This window comes from Cervus elaphus, chromosome 17 (genome assembly GCF_910594005.1).
Source record: "Cervus elaphus chromosome 17, mCerEla1.1, whole genome shotgun sequence".
In the NCBI taxonomy this organism is placed as follows: Eukaryota; Metazoa; Chordata; class Mammalia; order Artiodactyla; family Cervidae; genus Cervus; species Cervus elaphus.
In genome coordinates, this window is record NC_057831.1 from 27,248,909 (window position 1) to 27,273,113 (window position 24,205).

Here is a 24,205-nt window from a genome sequence, read left to right on the forward strand (position 1 = left end):
GGGTCCGCGGCGCTCCTGGCTGGCCTGAGAAGGGGCGGGGATGAAGCGAGCGGGAGGAGCGGAGAGCGCTGGAAGGAGGGGGCGGCGAGGCTACGTTGAGCCTCCCGCCGCCCGGGAGCGCCCGAGCCCGTGCGCGCGCGCACCTCACCGAGGCTCGGGCGGCGGGCGGAGCTGAGGGCGGCGCGGGCGGAGGAGCAGCGGGCCGGGCGGGCGGAGCGATCGGCGGGCGGAGCGAGGGGTGGGAGGGAGCGCGCGAGCGGGCAGGCGGGCGAGTAGCGTCTCCACCAGCATCCGCGGCGGTCGCGTTTGCCCGAAGCCCGGAGGCTGACCATCGTCCGGCGGACGGGCTTGGGAGCTCGCCTGGTGCTGGGGGCCAGCCTCAGCGAAGCTCGGGGCTTGCAGCCTGCTTCCCTACCCGCTCGCGGCCACCCCGGCTCCGGCGGCCTCGGCGCGCGCCAAGGGCTGGAGGTGTGGGAGCCACTCTCCGCTGCTCCGTCCCTGCGCTGCTCAGCCCGGGTTGGCCGCCGCGCCGCGGCCCCGAGCGGCGTCCCCGATCCCCAGCTTCCCGCCGGCTGCTCCGAGCAACGGTGCTCCGGGGCTCCAAACTCGGGCTGCCGGGGCAAGTGTCTTCATGAACCCAGAGGATGTCCGGGAAGCATTACAAGGGTCCTGAAGTCAGTTGTTGCATCAAGTATTTCATATTTGGCTTCAATGTCATATTTTGGGTAAGTTGGAGCGCTTCTGGGATTTCAACTATTGTGGCTGATCGATTCGCGACGATTTCGCGCACGTTGCTCTCAGCCTTTACTTTTCGCTGCCCCTCGGGCGCTTGTCGGAGCTCGCTGAGGCGTTTGCCTTCCGCCCTTTCAGCCTGCGCGTTGGAGAAATAAACATTTAATCCTTTCTAGGAACGCGAAAAGGTAAAAAGAAAAACGGAGCCGGAAAGGGGACACCCAGGCCTTGAGGTTGCTTTTTAAGGGACGAATAACGTAGATGCAGATGAAAGAAAGGGTTCGGCAGTTGGAGAAATGAGCAACCACTCGAATGAGATTTGCTCCCGGTGGAGTACGGATGTTGGGCAGAGCGTGGTGTCATAATAGGGAAGGCTAATCGGGCAGAGTCGACCCTGAGGTCCACCTCTAACGGGGATCTGATTGGACGAGGGCTTGGCTCCGTGTTGCCGCGGCCAGTCCGTGCCATGCTCAGCGTGTATCTTCTTGCACCATCTCGGGCTTTGTGTAGGATGCAGATGCGGCGGTATATGGTTCTGTAATGTGCACGTAAATATCGCTTCCTGCACGCTCGTCTCTTCGTCTTCATCGGGAAAGTGCTCCTTTTGCATAATGGACTGACCAGTGGGTGTGCGGGCTGGAGATGTTTATTTCTCTGTCTGTATTATTGTCAGGATAATAACAAGTCACCATCAACATATGTTTCAGTGTGTTGGTACCTCACGACCTCCTTTTCTGAGGAGCGACACATACAGCGGGCCGTTTTGGGGGAAACCTTGGAGAAATGCAGAGGAGAAGGCGTACGAGACATGTTTTGTGACGATACCGGGAGAGCAGATGCTTGAATGGAAGGTTCATCCATGCTCTGCTGGCACCACAACATGCTGGGCACCTATTGTAATTAGGCTGGGATGCCTACTCTTTTGTTTTGTTTGGCTTCTCTTCTTTGATCTCACAAACATGTTCAGCAACCAGACAAAGAGTTCACTAGGACAGGGGGAAACGTTGCTCAAAGACCGTGTTCTTTTTCTTCTCCATCCCATCCCATTCCATCCTCTTCCTTGTTGGGCACTCCCTTCTCCCCCACTATTCCCCCCATGGAAAGTAAAGATGGTGGCTGGCTGGGGTGGGGGGCGTGCGCTCCAAGTTGCTGCTTAGTGTGGATTCAGTGTGAGGTCAACAATAATCCAGTGGTGGTGGTGGGATCTGTGATAATCCACAGCAGTCTGAACATGGGATGTATTTATTTTGATTCTCTTTTAGTTTTGGCCATTTGTTTGAACATATACATTGATGAGAAGAGTTGTCAATACAGCTTTTTATATTGTTTTCTTCCTACCACGCATTTACTAGGCTATTTTATTTTTATTCTCTGTTTTCTCTAGGAGTGTCTTGCATTGCTCTTGCATGTTTTGCAAAAGGGAATGAGAGGGATTGGAGACCACTCTCTGTGTCAGCATGTCATCTGGCCTCAGGACTGATAATGGGGTGGGGACACATGAATAAACATCAGATCCAGTCATTCACAAGCCACTTTTTGCCAGAGGTTGGACATGATTCCTGTTAGCAGTCACCCCCCACCTCCCCACCGCACCCCCCCCACCCCCCCCCCGCCATAGTCAAACACTGCTACAAATGTAGGAAGAAGAAATTATTTTCTTTCCTTGCTTCCTTTTTTTCAACCCTTGTTGGACATATTTAAAAGTCACATTCCTGGGTGAGGCGTTTTGATTTTATCTGAACTTGAAACTTTCATGACTTTGAGAGTCAGGGACTACTGCACTGGGACTGGATCTTCTTGGGGTGGTGAGTTCAAGCCTCTTGATTTTGCCTGAACACTTCCGAAAGCTGAACATTTCAGCTACCAGGCAACAAAAAGCACCCAGGGGCTTTCTCTGCAGTTTCATAGCAGGAGGTGGAAAAGAAAGAAAGGGATTTGGGCCTGTTTCCCTGACAGTTTGGTGCAATTTTGTGGTGTGTACAGAGGTACATTTACTGTTTTCTGTGACTTAGGGTGTAGCAAAAGCTCTGGAATTGTAGAGAGCTGCAAAGAATTGCGGAGTACTTGCGTGGAGACTTCCAAGAGAAAGTCACATTTTGTCTGATTTTCAAGGTCTTCATCTCTTGGGAGGAGTTTTATGGGAAGCCTGAGAAGAGACACGGGGCTCTGGAACTAGACCATCTGTCCCAGGCAGAATTGTTATGTAGATACCTTTGTTATAAGGACCCTTCTCTGACTCTGCTTTCTACACGCCTTGTCCCTCCTTACTGTGCCTAAAGTCTTCCACTCATGTACCACCTCATACCTTTGCTATCCTGCTGTCTGCTTCATGGTTATCTCATAATTTAGGGAATTATTTGGGAATTATGGAATCTCTGAGTTTGCAGTACCCTGGTCTCCAGAGTGACGATCAGCAGGAAGGTAGCCATGATATTTGATCACAGTAATTTAGACTTAAGATGTTAGTGACTGAAGAGCCAGGACTGGCGGCCTGATTCTGTAAAGTTACGCACCTCTGCTGTCTGCAGTAGCTGTCCTATCTGTGACTGCTGGATTCAGCAGCCTGGGGCTACTCTTACACAGTAGTGAAGAAGACATTGATTACAGAGGACATGGTTTCCTAATCTTTCCACACCGAAACTCTAGAAAAAAAATTTTAAAACATTGTAGACATTTTGAGATAAAGTTCTGGTAAAATAAAACCTGAGAATTTGGTAGCCCTAGCACTAAGCCTTTGGTTCTCTTAGTAATGAGGAGTTTGACTTTTCACTACTCAGTTAACTGCCCCGGCCTCAGTTTCTCAACTGTTAAGATGAAGAGTTAGTGCTCACTCTGACAGCACATTCGGAGAAGGCAATGGCACCCCACTCCAGTACTCTTGTCTGGCTAATCCCATGGACGGAGGAGCCTGGTAGGCTGCAGTCCATGGGGTTGAGAAGAGTCGGACACGACTGAGCGACTTCACTTTCACTTTTCACTTTCATGCATTGGAGAAGGAAATGGCAGCCCACTCCAGTGTTCTTGCCTGGAGAATCCCAGGGACGGGGGAGCCTGGTGGGCTGCTGTCTATGGGGTCACACAGAGTCGGACACGACTGAAGCGACTTAGTAGCAGCAGCAGCAGCAGCAGCCGACAGCACATATAATAAAATTGGAACAGTACAGAGAAGGTTAGCATGGCTCCTGCACAAGGACAACATGCAAATTCATGAAGTATTCCATATATTTACGGCCACTATGGAGAACAGTGTGGAGGTTCCTTAACAAACTAAAAATAGAACGACCGTATGACCCAGCAATCCCACTCCTGGGCATATACCTCTAGAAAACCATAATTTGAAAAGATACATACACTCCAGTGTTTCTTGCAGCATTATATACAGTAGTCAGGACATGGAAGCAACCTAAATGTCCATCAACGGAGGAATGGCTAGAGATGATGTGGTACACATATGCAATGGAATATTATCACCCAGCCTTAAAAAGGAGTGAAATTGTACCATTTGCGGAGATGTGGATCGACATACAGACTGTCAGAGAGAGTGAATAATTCAGAAAGACAAAAACAAATATTATGTATTAATGCATACATGTGGAATCTAGAAAGATGATACAGATGAACTTATTTGCAAAGCAGACATAGAGACACAGATGTAGAGAGAAAACATATGGATACCAAGGAGGGATGGATTGGGAGATTGGGATTGACAAATACACTACTATGTATAAAATAATAACTAATGAAAACCTACTGTAGAGCACAGAGAACTCTATTCATTGCTCTGTGGTGACTGAATGGGAAGAAAATCCAAAAAAGGGGGGGTATGTGTATAGATATAGCTGACTGTAAAGCAACTATACTCCAATTTAAAAAACCAAAAATGAAGGGTTAGTCAAGTTGTAAGTTTCTTTCTAGTTCTGAAAAAAAGAATGGGTCTTTTGAGCTCCAATATGCTGGGGAAGAAAAAATAAGAAATGGGCACGAAAATAGAATGAAAATAGCATATATTGGGACACATTAAATTATAGACTTTTTCTCTCACTGAGATTCATCTGAAAGTAACTTTTATTAATTTATTTATTTTTCCCTCAAGGATTCTTTCATTTGAAAAAAATCTTTCCCTAATTTCTTCTTGGCTTATTGACTTATTGGTATAATAGGCATACTTTTGTATCCCCACTATGAATCTCAAATGTAGTCTTGTGAGTCATTAAATATATTTTTTATTATTGGAGTTAGAGTTTCATGTGTAAAATCTGGATCCTTTTATATAATACTTGTAATGGTATTCTGAGTAACAAAGTCAACATCTTGTACAGATTCCTTTCTCATTAGTTATCACGAGGTGGTGGTGGGGGAATCTTATTCACCCTATTTTATATTGGAAGAACTCAAGCCAGAAAGGAATTGATTTTATTGAGGGTGTCACCATACTAGGACATTTCTTGGAAAATCTGAGAGTGCTCTGGGGTAGGGGAGGGAAGAGAAAGAGAGTTACTTCTTTCGGGTAATGAACCTCCACACCCCATCACCCAGCATTAATAGATATTTTGTTCTGGACTTTTTTAGGTTCTGACTCTAATACTTAAAAACTGTTACTAGGCAAGGAAATTTATCTCAGTATTCTGGTTATCTATTGCTATATAACAAACAACCTCAAAACTTAGTGGCTTAAGATAAAACTTGATTATATCTGACAATTCTGGGATTTGACCAGGCTCTGCTAGGCAGTTTGCACTTGGAACCGTCCGTTTCAGTTGCAGTGAGACGGAGCTGGCTGGAGTTAATTGAAGGCTCACTGGGGTGGGATACCCAAGATGGTACCCCCACATGACTGGCAGTTGATGCCAGCTGAGAGCTCAGCCGGTGGTGTTGGCTAGAGCACCTCAACGTGTTTTCTTAGAAGCAGCTTCCAGCCAGTAAAGAATACTCCTTGAACTGGTCCAGTGTCACTTTCATCTGTTCCTCTGGTTAAAGCATGCATGCAACCCGCTCAGTTTTGAGCGGGTAAAGAGACAAATTCCTCTTTTGTTAGATGAGTGTCAAGGTTGTGTGGGTTGTGGCAATCTTTGGAAAATACAATCTGCTGGAGCCTTGTTGAGTCACTGAATCGTGTCTGAATGTTTTGTGATCCCATGGACTATAGTCTGTCAGTGTCCTCTGTCCATGGGATTTCCCAGGCAAGAAGAATGGAGTGGTTTGCCGTTTCCTCCAGGGAGTCTTCCTGACCCAGGGATTGAACTTGATGTCCCTCATTAGCAGGCGAATTCTTTACCACTGAGCCATTTTTATTTATGAAGGAAAGATAACATTACCCAATGGGCTTCACTGGTGTCTCAGATGGTAAAGAATCTGCCTGCGATGCAAGAGACCTGAGTTCAATCCCTAGGTTGGGAAGATACCCTGTTAGAGGGCATGGCAACCCACTCCAGTATTCTTGCCAGGAGAATCCCCATGGACAGAGGAGCCTGGCAGACTCCAGTCCCTGGGGTCACAAAGAATCAGTCACAACTGAGCGACTAAGCACCACATTATCCAGTAGAGTTGTAGATTTGACAATGCAATCAGATATGATATTACCGAGCACACGGTCTCAATATTTAACAAATGGTGGGTAAGGTCTGTGTCATTGTCTCCAGATTTCATACTATTTCCATCCTGGCTATAGAGCTTCTAGAATACCTTAGCCTGGTAGTTTGTTATCATTACTACTAGGTAATGATGCTCCTCTTGATATCTACCAAGGAGACAAGGTGAATAGATTCATCAGATTTATTCATCACTTATTTGAAAAGAGCACTGTGGATCAGTGGAAGCCTTAAATGACTTAGGGGAGTCAAGTCATTTTTCTTCTCTTTGCTGTACAAAGATTAGTAAACCTTGGATCCTTGAGGCCAAATTTCTCCTTGATGTGCTTGCAAATATTACATTGTATCTTTAAGTGTAGGTTTACCCAGGTTTGATGGCAGAATGTTGCATCTAATTTGTTTCCACAGGGCTTCAATTCCCAGAGAAGAGAGATTTAGAGAACCTTGTGGGGGGCATCAAGTTGGAAGCCTTATCTTATGATTCACTGTAAATTGTAAGATGTTCTGGAATGATGATACATCAGCAGTTTATAAGTCATAATTTTTGTTTTAATTTGCTAGACATCTGTTAGCTTCGATGGCAACCATATGGGAGTCTAAATTGCCTTTTGAATTACAGGGAGATGGTAGGAAGAAAGCTAAATATGGTTATGAAAGTGTCAAATGGGAAAAGTGTAAGGAGGGTGTGCAGACTTCAGTGGGGAAAGTAATTGAATACTGACTTGCTTGGTCTGGCCTCTCACTCTTGGGTCAGTGAGAAGGCACCAAAGCATTCTCGCTTGATGATATGCCTGGAAGATTGAAATTAAGCCAAGGGGAAGAGTTGGAAAACAAACTAATGTCTCACCCAACATAAAATTGCCAAGGTGAGCTCATTTAGATGGATCACTCTGTCGTAATAAGTCCACAGTAGTAGTTAGTCCCTGGCAAAAGGTGAAAGCAACCTGTATTTTAACAGAGCTTTATAATTACCGTGTCTTTCTTCTAAACATTTCAAAGCATCGTACAAGCACATTATGACATGTTTGTGACAGATGTAGAAATTGGAGAACAGAGACATGGAGTGACTTTTGAGGTGATGAACACATTATGGTCCACTTTTAAAGTGTTAAATCTCTAGCAATAACTATAGCCCTAGCTATAGGGCTATAGTTTTAGACTTCTTATTTTAAACTTGTTTTAGAAGATGCTTGTTACTCTAAAATAAAACATCAAGTAAGTCATTTACATCTGTTCATAATTGAAAAGTGATAAGGTTTTTGCATATGCCTCAATTAACACCACCCACAAGCACATAAAAGTTAGGATGAAAATGTTGTTAAAGAGTATGATAGAATAATAAACTATTGTGTAGTCTATTGAAAATTCATAAATGAAAAATGGAATATTAAAGATAGTGTTCCTGAGTCACATGCTTCTTTCCATATGTAACACTGATGACTGTCTTAAAATACTACCTTCAGACTTCTGAATCATCATCCTTCATTAGACTACAAAGCCTTCAATTGCAGGGACTCTCAGTTATTTTCATAAGCGCAGTGTCTAACATATTGTCTGAAACGCAGTAGGTGTTTAATAAATGTTTGTTGAGTGAATGAATTATGAAATCATTGGAGAGTACATAGACTTCCTCTCCTCTCACTTACTATTCAGGGAGGCATTTTCTCTGTAACATCTGGCCAACCCTCCTTAGGATGGATTTCTTTGGGACCACTTTAATCACTTGAGAGTTTCATCTTTCCTGCAAACTAAATGGAATCATTCCCCCTGGAGTGTCCATTTTCCTAATTTACTGTTGTTGAATTTTAATTTTTATTTTGAAACAGTCTCACACCTGCAGAGAAATTGCAAGTGATATTATTTGTTTTTATCCTGAATCATTTGAGAAAAAGTTGCCGGCAAATGGCTATCACACACCAATACTTCAGTGTATGTTTCCTGAAACTAGGATGTTCTCCAAGATAATCACAGTATAGTCATCAAAGCCAGGAATTTACCACTGATACATTACCACCATCTAAATTTTAAACCTCATTCAAGTTTCTCAGTTATTCCAATCTTGTCTTCTAAAGCAGAAGAATTAAGTTCAGAAGACACATTGTATTTAGTTGGGTCTTTTAGTCTTTTTCACTCTTTCACTGGTCAGATTTTTGACACTTTTGAAGATTTTAAACTAGCTGTTTTGTACAATGTCCCTTAATTGGGGTTGGCTTGCCATTTTCTCATCCTTAGATTCAGGCTGTCCATCTCTGGCAGGATAATTACAGAAGTGGTGCTGAGTTCCTCTCATTGCATCCATCAAGGGGCACTGATTTCTGTTTGTGTTTGTTCCGTTACTGATGATGGTCACTTGACTGAAGTGTTGCCTGCCAAGTTTCTCCATCATAAAGTGACTTTTTTCCCTTTTGTAATTTATGTATATATCTTGTGGCAAGTTATTGTGAAATTATGTAAATAGCCCATTCCTCATTAAAATTTCAATTAATTAATTAATATCAGTAAGAACTTTCGGTTTCCTTTTCTCCAGTATGTTTTAATTAAACTTTTACTCTTCACTACTTATTTTAATGTTCCCATTGGTCCGAGGTTTGGCAGTCAGTGGCAGCGTCTTTATGCCCTTTAACGCCCATCATTCTTTGAACACATCTTTGCTTTCTTTCAGAAAAAGATATTCCAAGCTCATTTTGTAATTTACTAGTGTCATGTTTTATATCAGTCATTTCTCCAAGGAGCCCTAGTTCCTTTGCATAGAGAATGATATGTAGAAGCCAATATCTGGTTGCTAAGTATGCTCATTGCTTTGAGGCTATCGCCACCTCTGGGCCCTTTTAATGGACATGACTATGGAATGTGTGTGTATACACATATGTGCACATAACATACATTTACATCTGTGTTTCTATATCTAGCTATATATTTTCAAAACCACGAGTTCACGCTGGTATCTCAAATCCCTATCTGACACCGCAGAGTTTACTTTAGTTTTTTTCTTTTCCATATTTGTAACTACCTTCTTTTCAGTGAGAATCCTGGCTCCCATTGTTCTTAACAGTTTACTCATTTGATTAAATCTCCCCTTGTGTAGACAGTCTTCCACTGCTGCCGATGACCCTTACCTGGTTACTCTCCTTACCTGTTGGTGCTCCAACCTGCATCCCACTGTGAACACCTTTCTCTGATACCTGGCTCTGGTCTTTCACATCTCTCTCCACACCGGTTCCTGCACAAAGTCCTATCTTCCTTTGTCCCTTCTCATGGCTTTAAGACTGAGTTTTTCAGGAAGGAGAAGGGGAAGAGCCTGGGTTACTCTTGTGTGATATAAGACTTATCTGCCTCTGCATAGACCTTCATTATTTAAAAATTCCTAAACCCTCTGCTTTCCATCTTTAGAGGCTCTTAGGTTTTTCATGTGTTCTTCATTACTATTTCCAGATTGCTCTTTGCCCTGATTATTGTACCCTGCCTGTGGTTCCATTAATGTAGCAACCAGAATGGAACACATTTTTTTCACACACTGTTCCTACCATCCAGAGGATGGTGGGTTGTTATTCTCGAAGTCCTCCTTAAGTTCTAGGTTAGGAGGTCGAGCCTGGATTCATCTTTGAGTAAGTTACTTTTCCACGTTATTGCCTCAGTTGCTCAGTCGCGTCCGACTCTTTGTGACCCCATGGACTGTAGCCCACCAGGCTCCTCTGTCCATGGGCTTCTCCAGGCAAGAATACTGGAGTGGGTTGCCATTTCCTTCTCCAGAGGATCTTCCGGATCCAGGGATCAAACTCTGGCTTTCCACATTGCTCATCTAAAATACAGTGAAAATAATTTCAATAGCTTGCAGAATTGTTAACCAGTATTAAATGAGATCATACACTTGAAAGTGTCAGTTTCTCAGTCCTGTCTGACTCTTTGGGACTCCATAGACTGTAGCCCACCAGGCTCCTCTGTCCATGGGATTCTCCAGGCAAGAATACTGGAGTGGGTTGCCGTTTCCTTCTCCATACACGTGAAAGTGCTTTCTAAAAGGTCATTCTCTCAGTACAAACAGTAGTTATTAACGCAGGCTCAACTGCACATGCTTTTCCTGGCAGCCAGGGAACTTTGTTGGCTCAAGTTGAATTTCTAGTGGAATGAAACCTTCATCTCTTTTTCAAGTGAACTTCTTTTAAACCCATCTCCCTAGGCTAAGTGCTAATCAAAAGTCCTAACCCTCCAGTTAATTATTTGCATTTAGATTTAGTACTATATATTTATCCTATTTGAATGTCTTATTCTGGCCCAGTGGTTTTCACTTCCTTCCAGCAGCCGTAGTCTTCCTTAAGGTGTATGGGGCCTGAGTGGGAGGATTTCTGCCCTTTGTTGCTCCTGGAGCAGCTCAGATAGTAGGTTTGGTATTTTGAGATACCATGAAGGGTTTTGCTTGACAAAGGGGGTCTACTGCTTAAACACACAGTTGAAAATCACCATTCTAGCCTTCAGATAAATTTCAGTCTTGAAGGTCAAGGCATGTTTAGAAAAAGTTATTCCTCATACAGGTTTTTCTCTTATGGATTTCTTCATGCATAGGAAGTCCTTCATAATTAGGGGCTTCCCTGGTGTCTCAGACGGTAAAGAATCTGCCTGCAGTGCAAGAAACCCAGGTTTGATCCCTGGGTCAGGAAGATCACCTCGGGAAGGGGATGGCTACCCACTCCAGTATTCTTGCTTGGAGAATCCCTTGGACAGAGGAACCTGGTGGGCTACAATTCTTGGGGTCTCACAGTGGAACACAACTGAGTGACTCACACTTTCACTTTTCACTTTCTCTAGGGTTGGTTGATATTTCACCCCTTTATAGACACAGCGGCATAATCAGTGAATTGTTAGGAAATTTCAGTCTTCCCACCTGGGAATCTGATTCTGTAGGTCCAGGATGGGGCCCTGGTATTAGTGGGGATTTTTTTAAAAAATCCCTGCAGGTGATTTTGATGTCCAGCTGAAGTGGAGAAGCTCTAGCTTGTTTTTCTTGGCAAGATGTGTCATCTCTTGCTATTACTCTCTGGAGGGTCGCTGGGGGAGCTGGGAGTGGGTGGTACAGGGCTCTGACCAGAGGGTGACTGACTTCACCAGCACACACAGCTAGTGTTCTTTGCTTATGAGAAAAAAAAAATTATGTGGCCTATTTTATCCCTCATGGAATTTTTTATTAATCCAAAAATGCCAGTTTATTTTTAAACCTGAAAACCCTAAAAACAAAAGAAGAAAAATCTCTGCTAGAGAGAACCTCTTGTGCTGCAATTAGTATGCTAAAAATCAGCATCGTATAGGGGTAGAAGCTAGTTATTCATTCGACAGGAACAGAGACGCAGCAGACGTTTCGTTCTTCTGTCCTTGCGGTCCCGCACACTTGAGTGCAGTGGACTGGGTCTAACCACAGACTCAGGACAGCAGACTCTGCTCTTCACAAACCTGCCTCCCTGTCCAAGGTGCCCTTCCTTTCAGTCTGTTTCCAGAAGCTTCTTCCTGTGCCCCCTGCCCTGAGTGGACTGGGGGTGGGGAGCAAGGGAGTTGCTCTCTGCACCGCTGTGGCAGTTTTGTTGACGTCCCTCTGCCGACATGCCAAGCAGGGACATTTCTTCTCTCATATCTAAGTTTGCAGCACTGTCATGAAGAGCTGACAATAAAGCAAACACAGGAGATGTCTTTCAGTCTTCCTTAGAAAGAAAAGTTTCAATGTGCATAACACATTTTTTCATTTTTTTCTGACATTCCTTTTTATCTACTCCCTTTTGAAACAAAAAAAAAAAAATAAGAACTAGGTGTTCAATTATGGCTGGGCATCTAAAGTGGAAATCTTTTGAAATAAATAAAAAGTTTTGAAAACTTTTATTTTATATTGGGGTATAGCCAGTTAACAATTTTGTGATAGTTTTATGTGAACAGAGAAGGGACTGAGCAATAATATACATGTATCCATTCTCTCTCAAACTCCCCTCTCATTCAGGCTGCCATAAACATTGAGCAGAGTTCCATATGCTATACAGTAGGTCCTTGTTGGTTATCCATTTTAAACATAGCTGGGTGTACATGCCCATCCCAAACTCCCTAACTATCCCTTCCTCTCATTCTCCCCCAGCCTCCAGCCCCAGCAACCATAAGTTCTTTCCCTAAGTCCATGAGTCTCTGGAAGAAATAAAATTTTGAATTAAAATCTGAATGATTTCTCTGAGATGTTTTACCGGAGCATATTTATTAGCACTCATAAACACGCCCAGAATGGTATACACATTCTGTGGTTAGCACGGTGGTATTATCTGTCTGTACATAAAGAATCATTAATTATGAAATATAAGGTATAATATTTAAGTAATGTAATCACCAACCTCAGTAACAAAATAGCGTTTGGAAGTGGTTGGCCAAACGTTTTGGCTCTTCTCATTGAAAAGGCATAGTAATGTTCTATAGCTCTTCCAACTACTATTTACTATTTGGATAAGTATTGCAAGACATAGGGCTCTTTCTACTTGTTGAAATTTTTTTTTTTCCTAAATTATACTTGGCACTTCATCTTGAATTTCTAAAAATCTGGAGGGAACAGCTGGTGCTCTAATAAATATTCAGGCCAGCTATTTTAATGCTTTGTACTTAATTAAGTCGTCCTAATAAAAGAGGAATACTTGACTTAAGCATTTCTCAAAGTATAATGTTTTGCTTGCAACAAAAATTTCCCCCAACTGTTAATATTTCCCCGAAGCAGCCTTAAAACTTAATTCTGCCAAGTGAGTAGTTCTAATCACTTCTGAAGCATTTAATGCCAAAACTCAGTTTTCCTGTTTTAAGGTACAGTCCTATCAATACAGCCCAGCCCCTTAACTTGTGAAGATTCCACAGTCATTGACCTTTTAGAAGAATTCTTTGTAGGGTCCAGTATTAGAGAGTGGTAAAATGTTCACCCTGAGTTGGGCATTCTGGTGTCTGGTGGTAGGCAGAAGTCTGGTGGTAAGGAGTTTGGATTCTGAATGTGTCTGGATTTGTACCCAGTTTTATTCCCAGACTTGTGATCTTAGGCTACTTACTCACCTTACAGTTATGTCTCCTCATCTGCAAAATGGCATTTTTAGTAGTAGTATTAAGACCCAGCATCTATCTCATAGTTGTGAGGATTAGAGGAGTTAGTATATATAAACTGCCTAGAATGATCAATAGGTATTACCAATTATTACTCTTATTTTCCTCTATGCCTATAATTTCATTCTGGTGTTTTTTTGTTTTTTTTTTTCCTTGACTTCTTTCAGAACCATTACAGTAATCTTACATTGTAACATATATTTTTTTTGTTCTCTGTAATGTTCTGCCTACATAAGTACATTCCCAAAATAACTAAAGGGAAAAAAGATCTAACAAATGTTCACAGTGTTCTTTTCATTGTAATGAATGGCATGTAAGTCTTATCATGGATACCAGACCATGAATTCCTGTCGATTGTTTGTTGTTAATGTTCCCATATTTCTTTACCCAATTGGATTCACTCTTCATTTTCTCTGCAAAACCAGACTGTGTCATGTTGGTGTTTTGTACTGGGAAGTTGAGTTTCTGTTGTTGGACCCTGGTGTTAGGCCTAGCACCTGGGAGAAATAGAAACATTTTATTAAAATCTGTTAAATCTGGATATTTTGAAAATACCTAGATGGCTGTAAACATATGTATTTAGCTTTTGTAGTATCATAAGTCCTGTATGTGTGTGTGTGTGTCGAGAAGGGGACGACAGAGGATGAGATGGCTGGATGGCATCACCGACTCGATGGGCATGGGTTTGGGTAGACTCTGGGAGTTGGTGATGGACAGAGAGGCCTGGCGTGTTGTGATTCATGGGGTCGCAAAGAGTCGGACACGACTGAGTGACTGAACTGAAGTCCTGTATATTTTGGTCATTGTTTTACTCTGTATTTCCAGCACATTCTTCAGGTTGTGAAGGTGAACACTGGGTTGGCGGTACAGATAATTCAGACTTTCCCCTTGGATGTCTTTCCTGCTGATGAAGAAGCAGGATTTTGGTCAGAACTCCCTGGATCATTGACTAAACGGGCTGCCCCCCTTGGTGAATGAGTGACTGCCTTGCTTCTTCTTTGACATGTCACTTAGATGCCCATAGAGTGTTGCACTTTTGCTTCCAGTAGTGTCAGCTGGTGCAGAAGACCTAGGCTGCCCTACTTCCAAGCATAATTCTCTCTCTGATTGGGCTTAACTCTAGGAGAAAGGGCCAGGGCATGCTAATTCAGTGGGTGCAAGGAGCCTGGGCCCTCATTCCCATGCTGAAGTTGTTCAGAAAGCCCCAGCCATTGAAGGAAGAGAGGAGGGATGAAGGGAGGGTTAGGCAGAATTTTCATTGTATTAATCATTAGTAAAAAAGATGATCTATGTGGCACGATCGGATATTATAAGAGCACTTAAAATTTTTTTTTAAATTGGAGGGTAATTGCTTTACAATGTTGTGTTGGTCTCTGCTCTACAACAGGGTGACTCAGCTATATGTATCCATATATCACCTCCCTCTTGGGCCTCCTTCCACCCCATCCCCATCCCATCCCTCGAGGTCATCACAGAGCACTGAGCTGAGCTCCCTGCCTTCTACAGAAGCTTCCCACTAGCTGTGTTTTACACATGATAGTGCATCTATGTCAGAGATACTCTCTCAATTCATCCCACCTTCTCTTTCTGCTGCTGTGTCCACAAGTCCATGCATAAGAGCATATTTAAAGTCATTTTAGCTTACTCACAGTACCCCCAAAGTGCTGCTTCAGACTCGCTCACTGACCTCACCATCCACTGATGGTTTGTGACTTGCCAGGGAAGGCCCTGCAGTTTCCTCCTGGTCCCCCTGCCCTCCACTGGCTGGTTTTCAGTGAGCGTCTGAAGGATGGCTGGCTGATGATCAAAGCAGCAGATCCCAGAACAAATGTCCTGCGTGGTTTCGAACTGACGTTTGTGCCACCCCTAGAGTTTCTCAAATTTTAAGTCACGTGGGGATCTTGATTAAAATGCATTTTTTGGTTCGGTGGGCTTGAGAAGGGCCTAAGATCCGGTTCATTAACACGCACCCAGGTGAGGCCGATGCTGCTGGTTCACTGATCTCATTTTCAGTTGCAAGGATCAAGACCATTTCAAACTATTTTTTCCTTTAAATCGACTCCATTTTTAAACCTTAAATACATTTATTTTAAAAGGAAACTTGAAAAATATCACTATTCAAATGCGTACAATGACAACTATATGGCTTGTTAACTTCTAGGTAGCTCTTGGTGCCTGCTGGCAGGCCTGAGTTGCAGACTTATTTTCCTTTGTGACAGTGGAAGTTAACGAGTGCTCAACATCCTGGCATCAAATGGAGACTTTGTCCTTGACTAGACCAGAGGATTAGGAGAGAGTTGAAAAGGCAATGACTTTCTTCTTCTAGGTTGTTTAATGCTGTATTCTAAAATCATCTCCTCTGTCATCAGAGGTCACCAGGGAATCTCACTTTGGGGAACACTGCTTTTAAGTAATTTGCAGGAAGACATGCATTTATAAGGTGAAACCTATTAGTAAGATGGATGGATCTCTAGAGGGAAAATGACTGGGGGGATGTGTTCAAATTTTTGCCTACTCTAGGTTCTAGTTCCTATTGGGAAAAAAGAGGGGTACTCCCAACTTCTGAAGAGTTGCTAACCCCAGGCCCAGTGAATAATTACATCTTGCGTATAAAAGGGAAAATACTTTGGGAAGTTGGGTTTTAGACGAACAGAAAGTCAACCTGAAATAGTTGGAAACCTATCTCAGTGGGTTTCTTCCTCTGCTCTCTGTCTCCTCTTCCTTCAGTTTACTATTGATTATGTTTGATTTGGAATGAATTCATTTATTTGCTGCATTTTTTAGAATTTGTTGTTGTTCAGTCGCTAAGTTGTATCCGACTGTTTGCGACCCCATGGACTACAGCATGCTAGGAGGCTTCCCTGTCCTTCACCATCTCCTGGAATTTGGTCAAACCCATGTCCACTGAGTTGATGATGTCATCCAACTATCTCATCCTCTGACACCCTCTTCTCTTGCCCTCAGTCTTTCCCAGCATCAGGGTCTTTTCCACTTAGTCGGTTCTTCACATCAGGTGGCCAAAGTACTGGAGCTTCAGCTTCAGCTCAGTTAGAATAGGGTACTTTCCTTATACTTTTCTATTGTAAAACAATACATCAACATTAATATACTTTTTTTAAGAAAAAGTAATTGTACTGCATTCCCAATAATAACTTTCAGTTCAATTTTATTAAAAGTAGAGATTCTTAGTCAAATCCTCTGAGAGCAGTGAACAAACACCCCAAAATAAACAAAAAGCCCATTGTAGAGTTTAGTGGCAGGCATCTACAAGAACTCGAATTTAGCAAACCACAGTTACTTAACTTTGTGAAGTAAAAATGTGCTTTTCCATCACTAGCTTTTAAGCATTTCTTCTGACTTTATCAGTATTTCCCCCCTCAGGACAACATTTAGAATAAGTAATTCAACATACGGAACAAATAGCTTGTGAATAAACATCAATTTCACACAATAACAACGACGACAAAAAATCAATAAATCTGCTTTAGGCATTTGAAAGCCCCTGTATTTTAAAGGAAGGAGTTACAGTGTTCAGTAACTGAAAAACAAAATCTTCCAAACATGAGCTCTTAGCTTTAAATGTTTTTCAGCATGACCTTTACATTGGGCAGAAAAATGTAGTTGGGAACGACATTGTTCCCATTGAAGTTTTCATTGAAGGTTTCTGCTTATTCAAAGATGGACAGCAACTACCCACATGGCAACTCATGTGAGTAAAGCTACTTAGTATTTTTTTTTTTTTCTAATCTCATAACTGGAATCCTGGGGGAATAGTGTGTTTGTTTGTTTTTTTTCTTTTTTCTTTTTAGTACTTTTTAGCTTTGTCTGTTGGTTTTTGAAAGAATAAATTGATAAGATCATTATATGTGGCATTTTAATTTTTTTCCTGTCTGTAAGATTTAATAACCCCTAGTATTCTTACTGTATGCTCTGAGAGTTTTACAGTTGCTCTCCAGTGATGGCGTGAAACAACTGCATAAAAGTTAGAAAATAATGTCTTATTCATCCTTTTATAGAAATGAAAAGATTAGTTTCACTAAAAACAGGACTGAAGTATCTTTTATATTTTGTGAAATACATAGTGAACTCACTCAGTCGTGTCCGACTCTTTGAGATCCCATGGACTGTAGCCTCCTCTGTCTGTGGGGTTTTCCAGGCAAGAGTACTGGAGTGGGTTGCCATTTAGTATTCCATTTAAAATTGATATATATCCTTGGAATTTTTGCATATTAAGTGTTGATTTATGTCTTTGGCTTTTTTTTTTTAATAAGTAGATACTTGCTTTCTTTGGATAAAGAAAGAGACACTACTTAAATGACTATATGACCTCCAAATAATTTAACTGGCAAGAATACTGTAGTGGGTTGCCATGTACTTCTCCAGGTGATCTTCCTGACTCAGGGATTGAACCCAGGTCTCCTACATTGCAGGAAGATCCTTTACCATTTAGCTACCTGGGAAGCCCTAATTTGTGATAAAAGATTAAAATTTCCTTATTATAGTTTCCTATAAAGATGCAAGGGCTTCCCTGGGGTCTCAGACAGTAAAGAACCTGCCTGCTAATGCAGGAGATGTGAGTTTGATTCCTGGGCTGGGAAGATCCCCTGGAGAAGGGAATGGCTACCCACTCCAGTATTCTTGCCTGGAAAATTCCATGGAGAGAGGAGTCTGGTGGGCTACATACTGTCTGGTGTGGGGATCGAAAAGAGTTGGACAAGACTGAGCGACTAACAGAATAAAGATGCAAACTAAATTAAAAAAAAAATTTTTTTAAGTTAAAAATAAAACTGAAGAGATCAGTCTTAGTACCTAATACCTATGCAGGAAAAAACACTATTCTTGCTATTTTGGTTCTTGGATGAAGACTAGAAAATAAACTCTTTTGAAGTATGAAATTACCACAGCCTAGCTGGAGGCACCAACAAATCATTAATTATTGCTAGGAACCTTTCAGAATGCAGTTTTTTCATTTCAAGCATCGTTTCTATTGAATCCCCTCCTCCCCCTGCCCCCTTTTCTGTGAATTTAATTCCAGAACCGAGACATAGGACTTTTTGCTTTGGGGGTAACAAAATCTCTTTCTCATACTTTTAAAAGGGTAGCCTGCTGATAAAACATGGAAGGTTGGAATCATTTTGAAGAGGAATGGTTGTTCAAATATTTGGGTGTTCTTTGGCAAGTCTTTTCAGTGCTCTGGTATGGGAACTACCATTTGATTGCGCTTTTGCATTCTTGATTATATAATCTGAAGACTTACATATTGAAATGGACCTGAAAAATCGGTTCCACCTCTAGGTATTGGCCCCCTTCCCCACCTTTTTTAGCCTCTTAATAGTAGAATCCTTTCTTTTTTCCCATCAACCTTTGCCTCAAAGCCCCCAATTTATAAAGCAGGGACAGCTGGTGTTCCGGGTGCAGAGCGTCCCCATGGGCTCAGCGGTTCTGGCCTCGCTGCGTGGGGAGGGCGCGAGGAGGGGACGGCGGTGGGCGTCCTGGCGGCTCTGATGTCGTGCTGAGGACGATGGAGAAGGTATCTGTGTACCATTTATTCCTTGAACGAGGATGAAGTTGGCATTTGGCCTGGAGGCTGGGTGCTGGCTGAACTGCCCGTTTCCTGAGTCCCAGTGCTCTGACCGCCTTTGGTTCTATTAAACTGTTTGGGGCGGTCACTTTCATTAACATAAACCTTACTTCTGTTAAGTAAGTATTCAGGTTATTTATTATGCATTACTCTTGTGTTTTGGAATGAGCAGACTCAAAAACTCCTTCTTCGTATGGATTCCATATGTGGCTTTTAAGTCAGCAGAGACACAAAAGCTTCCAATTAAATTGCACACAAAGTTGCACATTGAATAGATTAAGCTTGATGGCATAGGTATTATCTGAAATTCTTTGTCATCTCTAATATTGTTCATATTTCATTTAAACAAGCTATTAGGTGTTGGATGATTCTGTGGTGATGAACTAAACCTACAATTCACATGTGTCCTATTTGGGTTTTTTATTACTGAACGAATATGCCCATGGGATTTGTTATTTGTTTTGCACTGATGTGCTCCAGATGAAATTACAGGATGATTTTTTTAAAAAATGATACATTTACTCTTTATTTCTTCCTCACCCCAGCTTCCCACTCCCCCTACCCCCTGCCCCTGCAAACAATGCAGAGAACATTGAGATGTTTAAAATAGGGGTTAAGAGTGAGACTGCTTGGGTTCAGACATTGGCCTTGGCAGTGCCAAGCTTTGTGACTGTGAGCAGCTGTGTCATCACGCTGGTCTGTTTCTTATGGGCAAAAAGTGGCTGGCAGTAATGTCTGCCCCTGGGATAATTAGAAAGATTCGGTGAGATGATGCACGGGCAAAGCCTGAGGGGCGAGTGCTCCGTGACTGCTGACCTTGGACTCAGGTGTGGGTTGGGTGACTGCTTGGGACAGGTGCAGGCTTTTGATTCATTATCACCTGGGAAAGGTGTTGTCAGAGTCCAGGAGCCTCAACTTGCCCTGCTAGGGAAGCGCTGTCTGTGTGACAGGACATTTCTGGCGGAACTTTGTTTCCTTTGGTGTTTTACCTACTGGAGAGATGGTATCTCCAGCCTTCCTCTGGCAACTTCCTTTCCTTCCTCTCTCTCAGAAGTGTCTGAGAGTTTAGGTTTCGAGCCAAGGAGCTGCTCCCTTCCCTTGCCTGCTGGACCCTGAACTCCTCCCCTCACGTTTAGCTGCAGCTGTTCATCTTATCCATTGTTGGCATGACCCCATCACCCCTCCGTTTCTTTAATCACAAATACCAGCATTTCTCATGGCTTGCCTTAGAAGGTCATTTTGAGGCCACGGACCTACTTTTTTTTTTTAACGGTAGTATATGTGGAACATTACAGTTCCAATAAAATAATAATTCTAATAATAGAAATATGTCTGGAAAAATGCCTAAAATATAGCAGGTATCCAGTAATTGCTAACTGAGATAAGTTAATTGAATCTATAGTAATTTTCTTTCTCAATAACCATTTTTCAATTGATGTATAACTAATTTACAATGTTGTTTCAGGTATACAGAAAAATGATTCAGTCATACATATATATATACTTTTTCAGATTTTTTTCCATTATAGCTTATTGTAAGATACTGAATATAATTCCCTGTGCTATACAGTAGGTCCTTGTTGTTTATCTGTTTGATCCATAGTAGTCTATAACCATTAATCCCCAGATCCTACTTTGTCCTTCCCGGTCCCCTCATCCCCTTTGGTAGCCGTAAGTTTCCTTTGAGTCTGTGAATCTTTTTTTGTTTTGTAAATAAGTTCTTTTATTTTTTTAGATTCCACATTATCTGTGGATATCATATGGATATCATGTGATATTTTTCTTTCTCTGTCTGACTAAGCATGATAATCTCTCTGTCCATACATGTTGCTGCAAATGGCATTATTTAATTCTCTTTTGTGGCTGACTGTCCATTGTGTATAAAGACCACATCTTCTTTATCTACTCATCTGTTGATAGACACTTAGGTTCCATGTCTTGGCTATTGTAAAAAAAGAATGCTGCAGGGAGCATCGAGGGTACATGTGTCTTTTTGAATTATGTTTTTTTCTGGATATAAGCCCAGGAGTAAGATTATAGGATCATATGATAGTTCTATTTTTACTTTTTTAAGGAACCTCCATACTGTTCTCCATAGTGGCTGCACCAGTTTACATTCCTGCCAGAAGTTAGAGGAGGGTTCCGTTTTTTTGTTTTTTTCCCGTACACTCCAGCATTTGTTGTTTGTAGACTTTTTAATGTTGGTCATTTTGACTGGTGTGAGGTGATATCTCATTGTAGTTTTTATTTGCATTTCTCTAATAATTAGCAGTATTGAGCATCTTTTCATGTACCTGTTGGCCAAATGTATTACTTTCTTAGCTTCAGAAAAAGATTAGCATCCACCTGGGCCCCTCTAAAAAAATTTCTTATCCACAAGTAGGTATGCGTATGAAGTTTAATTTATTAATATATAATTTATTTTGATTATAATTACAGATTTTCCAATTTAATTTTTACTTAGATACTTATAAGTTTTTGTTACAAATGGTGTTTTATGAGCCATTGAACTTTAAGGAATCTGGCATTTTAAATTGTTTTCCACTGTATAGGTAGTAAAAAATATGTCTGAAAAATCATTGACATTATAGTAAAAACAAGCAGTTTCCCTCCCTGAAGTCAATGCCCTTCAGAGTGTGAGCATTTGTCAAGCGGACTTTTGTCTTGTTTTTTGTTTCCCAAGTTATCATAAGTGATTTCTCTTCCTTCAGCTATATAGATGAAGATTTCTGGAACTAAACTTTTGCCCAGATTGAGACTAGCTTTTTTCCTATTCACTATTAATGTATAGTTATTGTTGTTCAGTCACTGTGTTCGACTTTTTGTGACCCCATGGATTGCAGCCTGCCAGGCACCTCTGTCCATGGGATTTCCCAGGCAGGAATACTGGAGTGGGTTACCATTTCTTTCTTCAAGGGATCTTCCCAACCCAGGAATCAAACCCGCATCTCCTGCTTTGGCAGATGGATACTTTACCACTGAGCCACCAGGGAAGCCCCCCCCCCCCCACATATGTATATATATATATATACACTTTAGTTTTTAAATTTATTGTGCATTTCTAACTATAGATAAGTTTCCAAAAGTAGGGGAGGTGAAACAGGAAGGGGGTGGAGAGGCAGAGGTGGTTTTGGCTACTGTATTGAGGGAAGGATATGCTTGGGAGATCTCAGACTGTGTTGTTCAACAATTAAATTATGGGGTGTTTCACAGCACCTTTCCAATGAAGTGCGTAATGTGGCTGCTTTTGCAACCCATGGCATGAAGAGTATAGGGGGCTTCCTGTGGAAGAGTCATTGGGACCGTGAAGCCCATCAGGACAGTCGCTCACATCGAGGAGAACACACAGGTTGCTTGGAGGTGCTCCTCCACATGTCTCTTGTGTCCTCCGTGCCTTGCTGGGTGGGCCAGAAATGCTCTTGGGCCATCCCTTAGGGTTGTGGTTGTGGCGAGCAACTTTGAAAGATGAGATCATGTCTTTCTGGGACAAAGAGAAGTCTCAGCTACTGCTTGTTATAAAGCAGCAGGTTCCCAAAGCACGGGTTCCACAGCCGTGACTCAGACGTAAGGCAGCACTTCTGTGGCTTCCTTCTGGGCGCCTCTGTCACCGCCGTTGGCCTTCGGGGTGAGGAGGACTAACAGACATGGCGCCCGTGTTGCCTGCTCTGCTGTGGATTATACAGTCCTCTGTCTCTGACCCAGGAGTTTTATGTCTTCTGCCAGCTTCCATGAAACAGTCCTGAGGCTGATTTATTACCTTGGAAATAGGGTAAAAGCTAATCAGGACCCGACACAGGTGTGCTGTGTATAAGTTGGCTATATCGCCAGTTAAATGTGTTCAGATGTGTCCTGTTTAGGACATAATTGCCTGGGCCTCACCTACCAAGAATGTGGTTAGGAAGGCCAAGTTTAGAAATCTCAGGGCTTCTCCGATTTCTCAGACACTTCATAGCTGTGCCCCTGGCCATTGTGACTCCAGAGAACCAAAGGAGACCAAGGCACCCTTTTACCAAGAAGCGTAACATCCTGAGTTAGGGAAGACGGAGAGTTGATGCACAGGAGTGGCTGATGTTAACAGTGCCAGGCAACAGGATCTGGGATTGTTGGTGGCAGTGGAGGAGGGCCCAGGGTACTGGGAGCCTCGGCAGCCCCAGAGGGCACAGGCAGGGCAAGTTGCAGAGACTTGCAGGTGCATGGCCCTGAGAGAAGAGAGATGGGAAAGTCCGGGCCAAGCCTAGGACCAGAGCTGAGCAGGAAGTGCTCATCTCAGAAGCAGGCTGGCTCTGCTGACTTGGACGGGGGAAGAGACTTTCTGTTTGCTTTTTGCTGCTTGTGTAATGAATTGTTTTTAAGCAATCAGTGAACCAGCCTCTTGGAGAATGACACTGAGATCACCTCCAAGCCGGTATGGGTAATTTAGAGAAGCGTTTGAAATGGCAACCCACTCCAGTATTCTTGCCTGGAAGATCCCATGGATGGAGGAGGCAGGTAGGGGTTGCATGAATTGGACACGACTGAGCGACTTAACTTTCTTTCTTTTAATTAACAGTGGTGTACCTATGAAAGCCAAGTAAGAACATTTGTTCAGAAGAATAACTTGGGTGTGTGTTTTTTCAAATATGACTGTAAAAGCCTACTTACTGGTTATCTGCAGTAGCTATTTACTTCTTCATTCACCAAAAGAATAATATGTCTGTGTGGTACTTGTTGTTCAGTTGCTAAGTCCTGTCTGACTCTTTGCAACCCCATGGACTGCAGCACACCAGGCTTCCCTGTCCTTTACCATCTCCTGGAGTTTGTTCAAACTCATGTCCATTGATTCGGTGATGCCTTCCAGCCATTTCATTCTCTGTCACCCCTTTCTCCTCCTGCCCTCAATCTTTCGCAGCATGAGGATCTTTTCCAATGAGTCGGCTCTTCGAATCAGGTGGCCAAAGTATTGGAGCTTCAGCATAGTCCTTCCAATTAATAATCTTGGTTGATTTCCTTTAGGATTGACTGGTTTGATCTCCTTGCTGTCCAAGGAGGCCTGCCATAAAGATTCTAGAAGGCTAGAGGACTCTCAGGACTCAAATATATGAAATAAGTTGTTAATATGTTTCCCACTCCTGTTGTTTCCAGTGTGAATCTTAGCAGCAGCTGGTCAGAACCAAATTCTAAATAATATTTTTTCTTCACTTAATGATATTTAAAAATTATTAAC

At 42.4% G+C, this 24,205-nt stretch overlaps 1 protein-coding gene and 1 non-coding gene across 4 annotated transcripts in view; both read left to right on the plus strand.

The window, feature by feature from the left end:
* Positions 1-258: 258 nt before the first annotated feature.
* TSPAN5 (tetraspanin 5) overlaps positions 259-24,205 on the plus strand; it is a 178,445-nt gene continuing 154,498 nt past the window's right edge. The window contains exon 1 of one of the 3 annotated variants that reach the window (XM_043871160.1): positions 259-725. In XM_043871160.1, coding sequence (XP_043727095.1) covers positions 645-725 — 81 coding nt within the window. In that variant the 5' untranslated portion in view covers positions 259-644. The remainder of the gene's footprint in view (positions 726-24,205) is intronic. The other 2 variants (XM_043871163.1, XM_043871161.1) reach the window with 2 other exon arrangements.
* Positions 3,855-3,959, plus strand: LOC122673640. Its single transcript, XR_006334765.1, has one exon. It is a non-coding gene; the product is annotated as a U6 spliceosomal RNA (small nuclear RNA).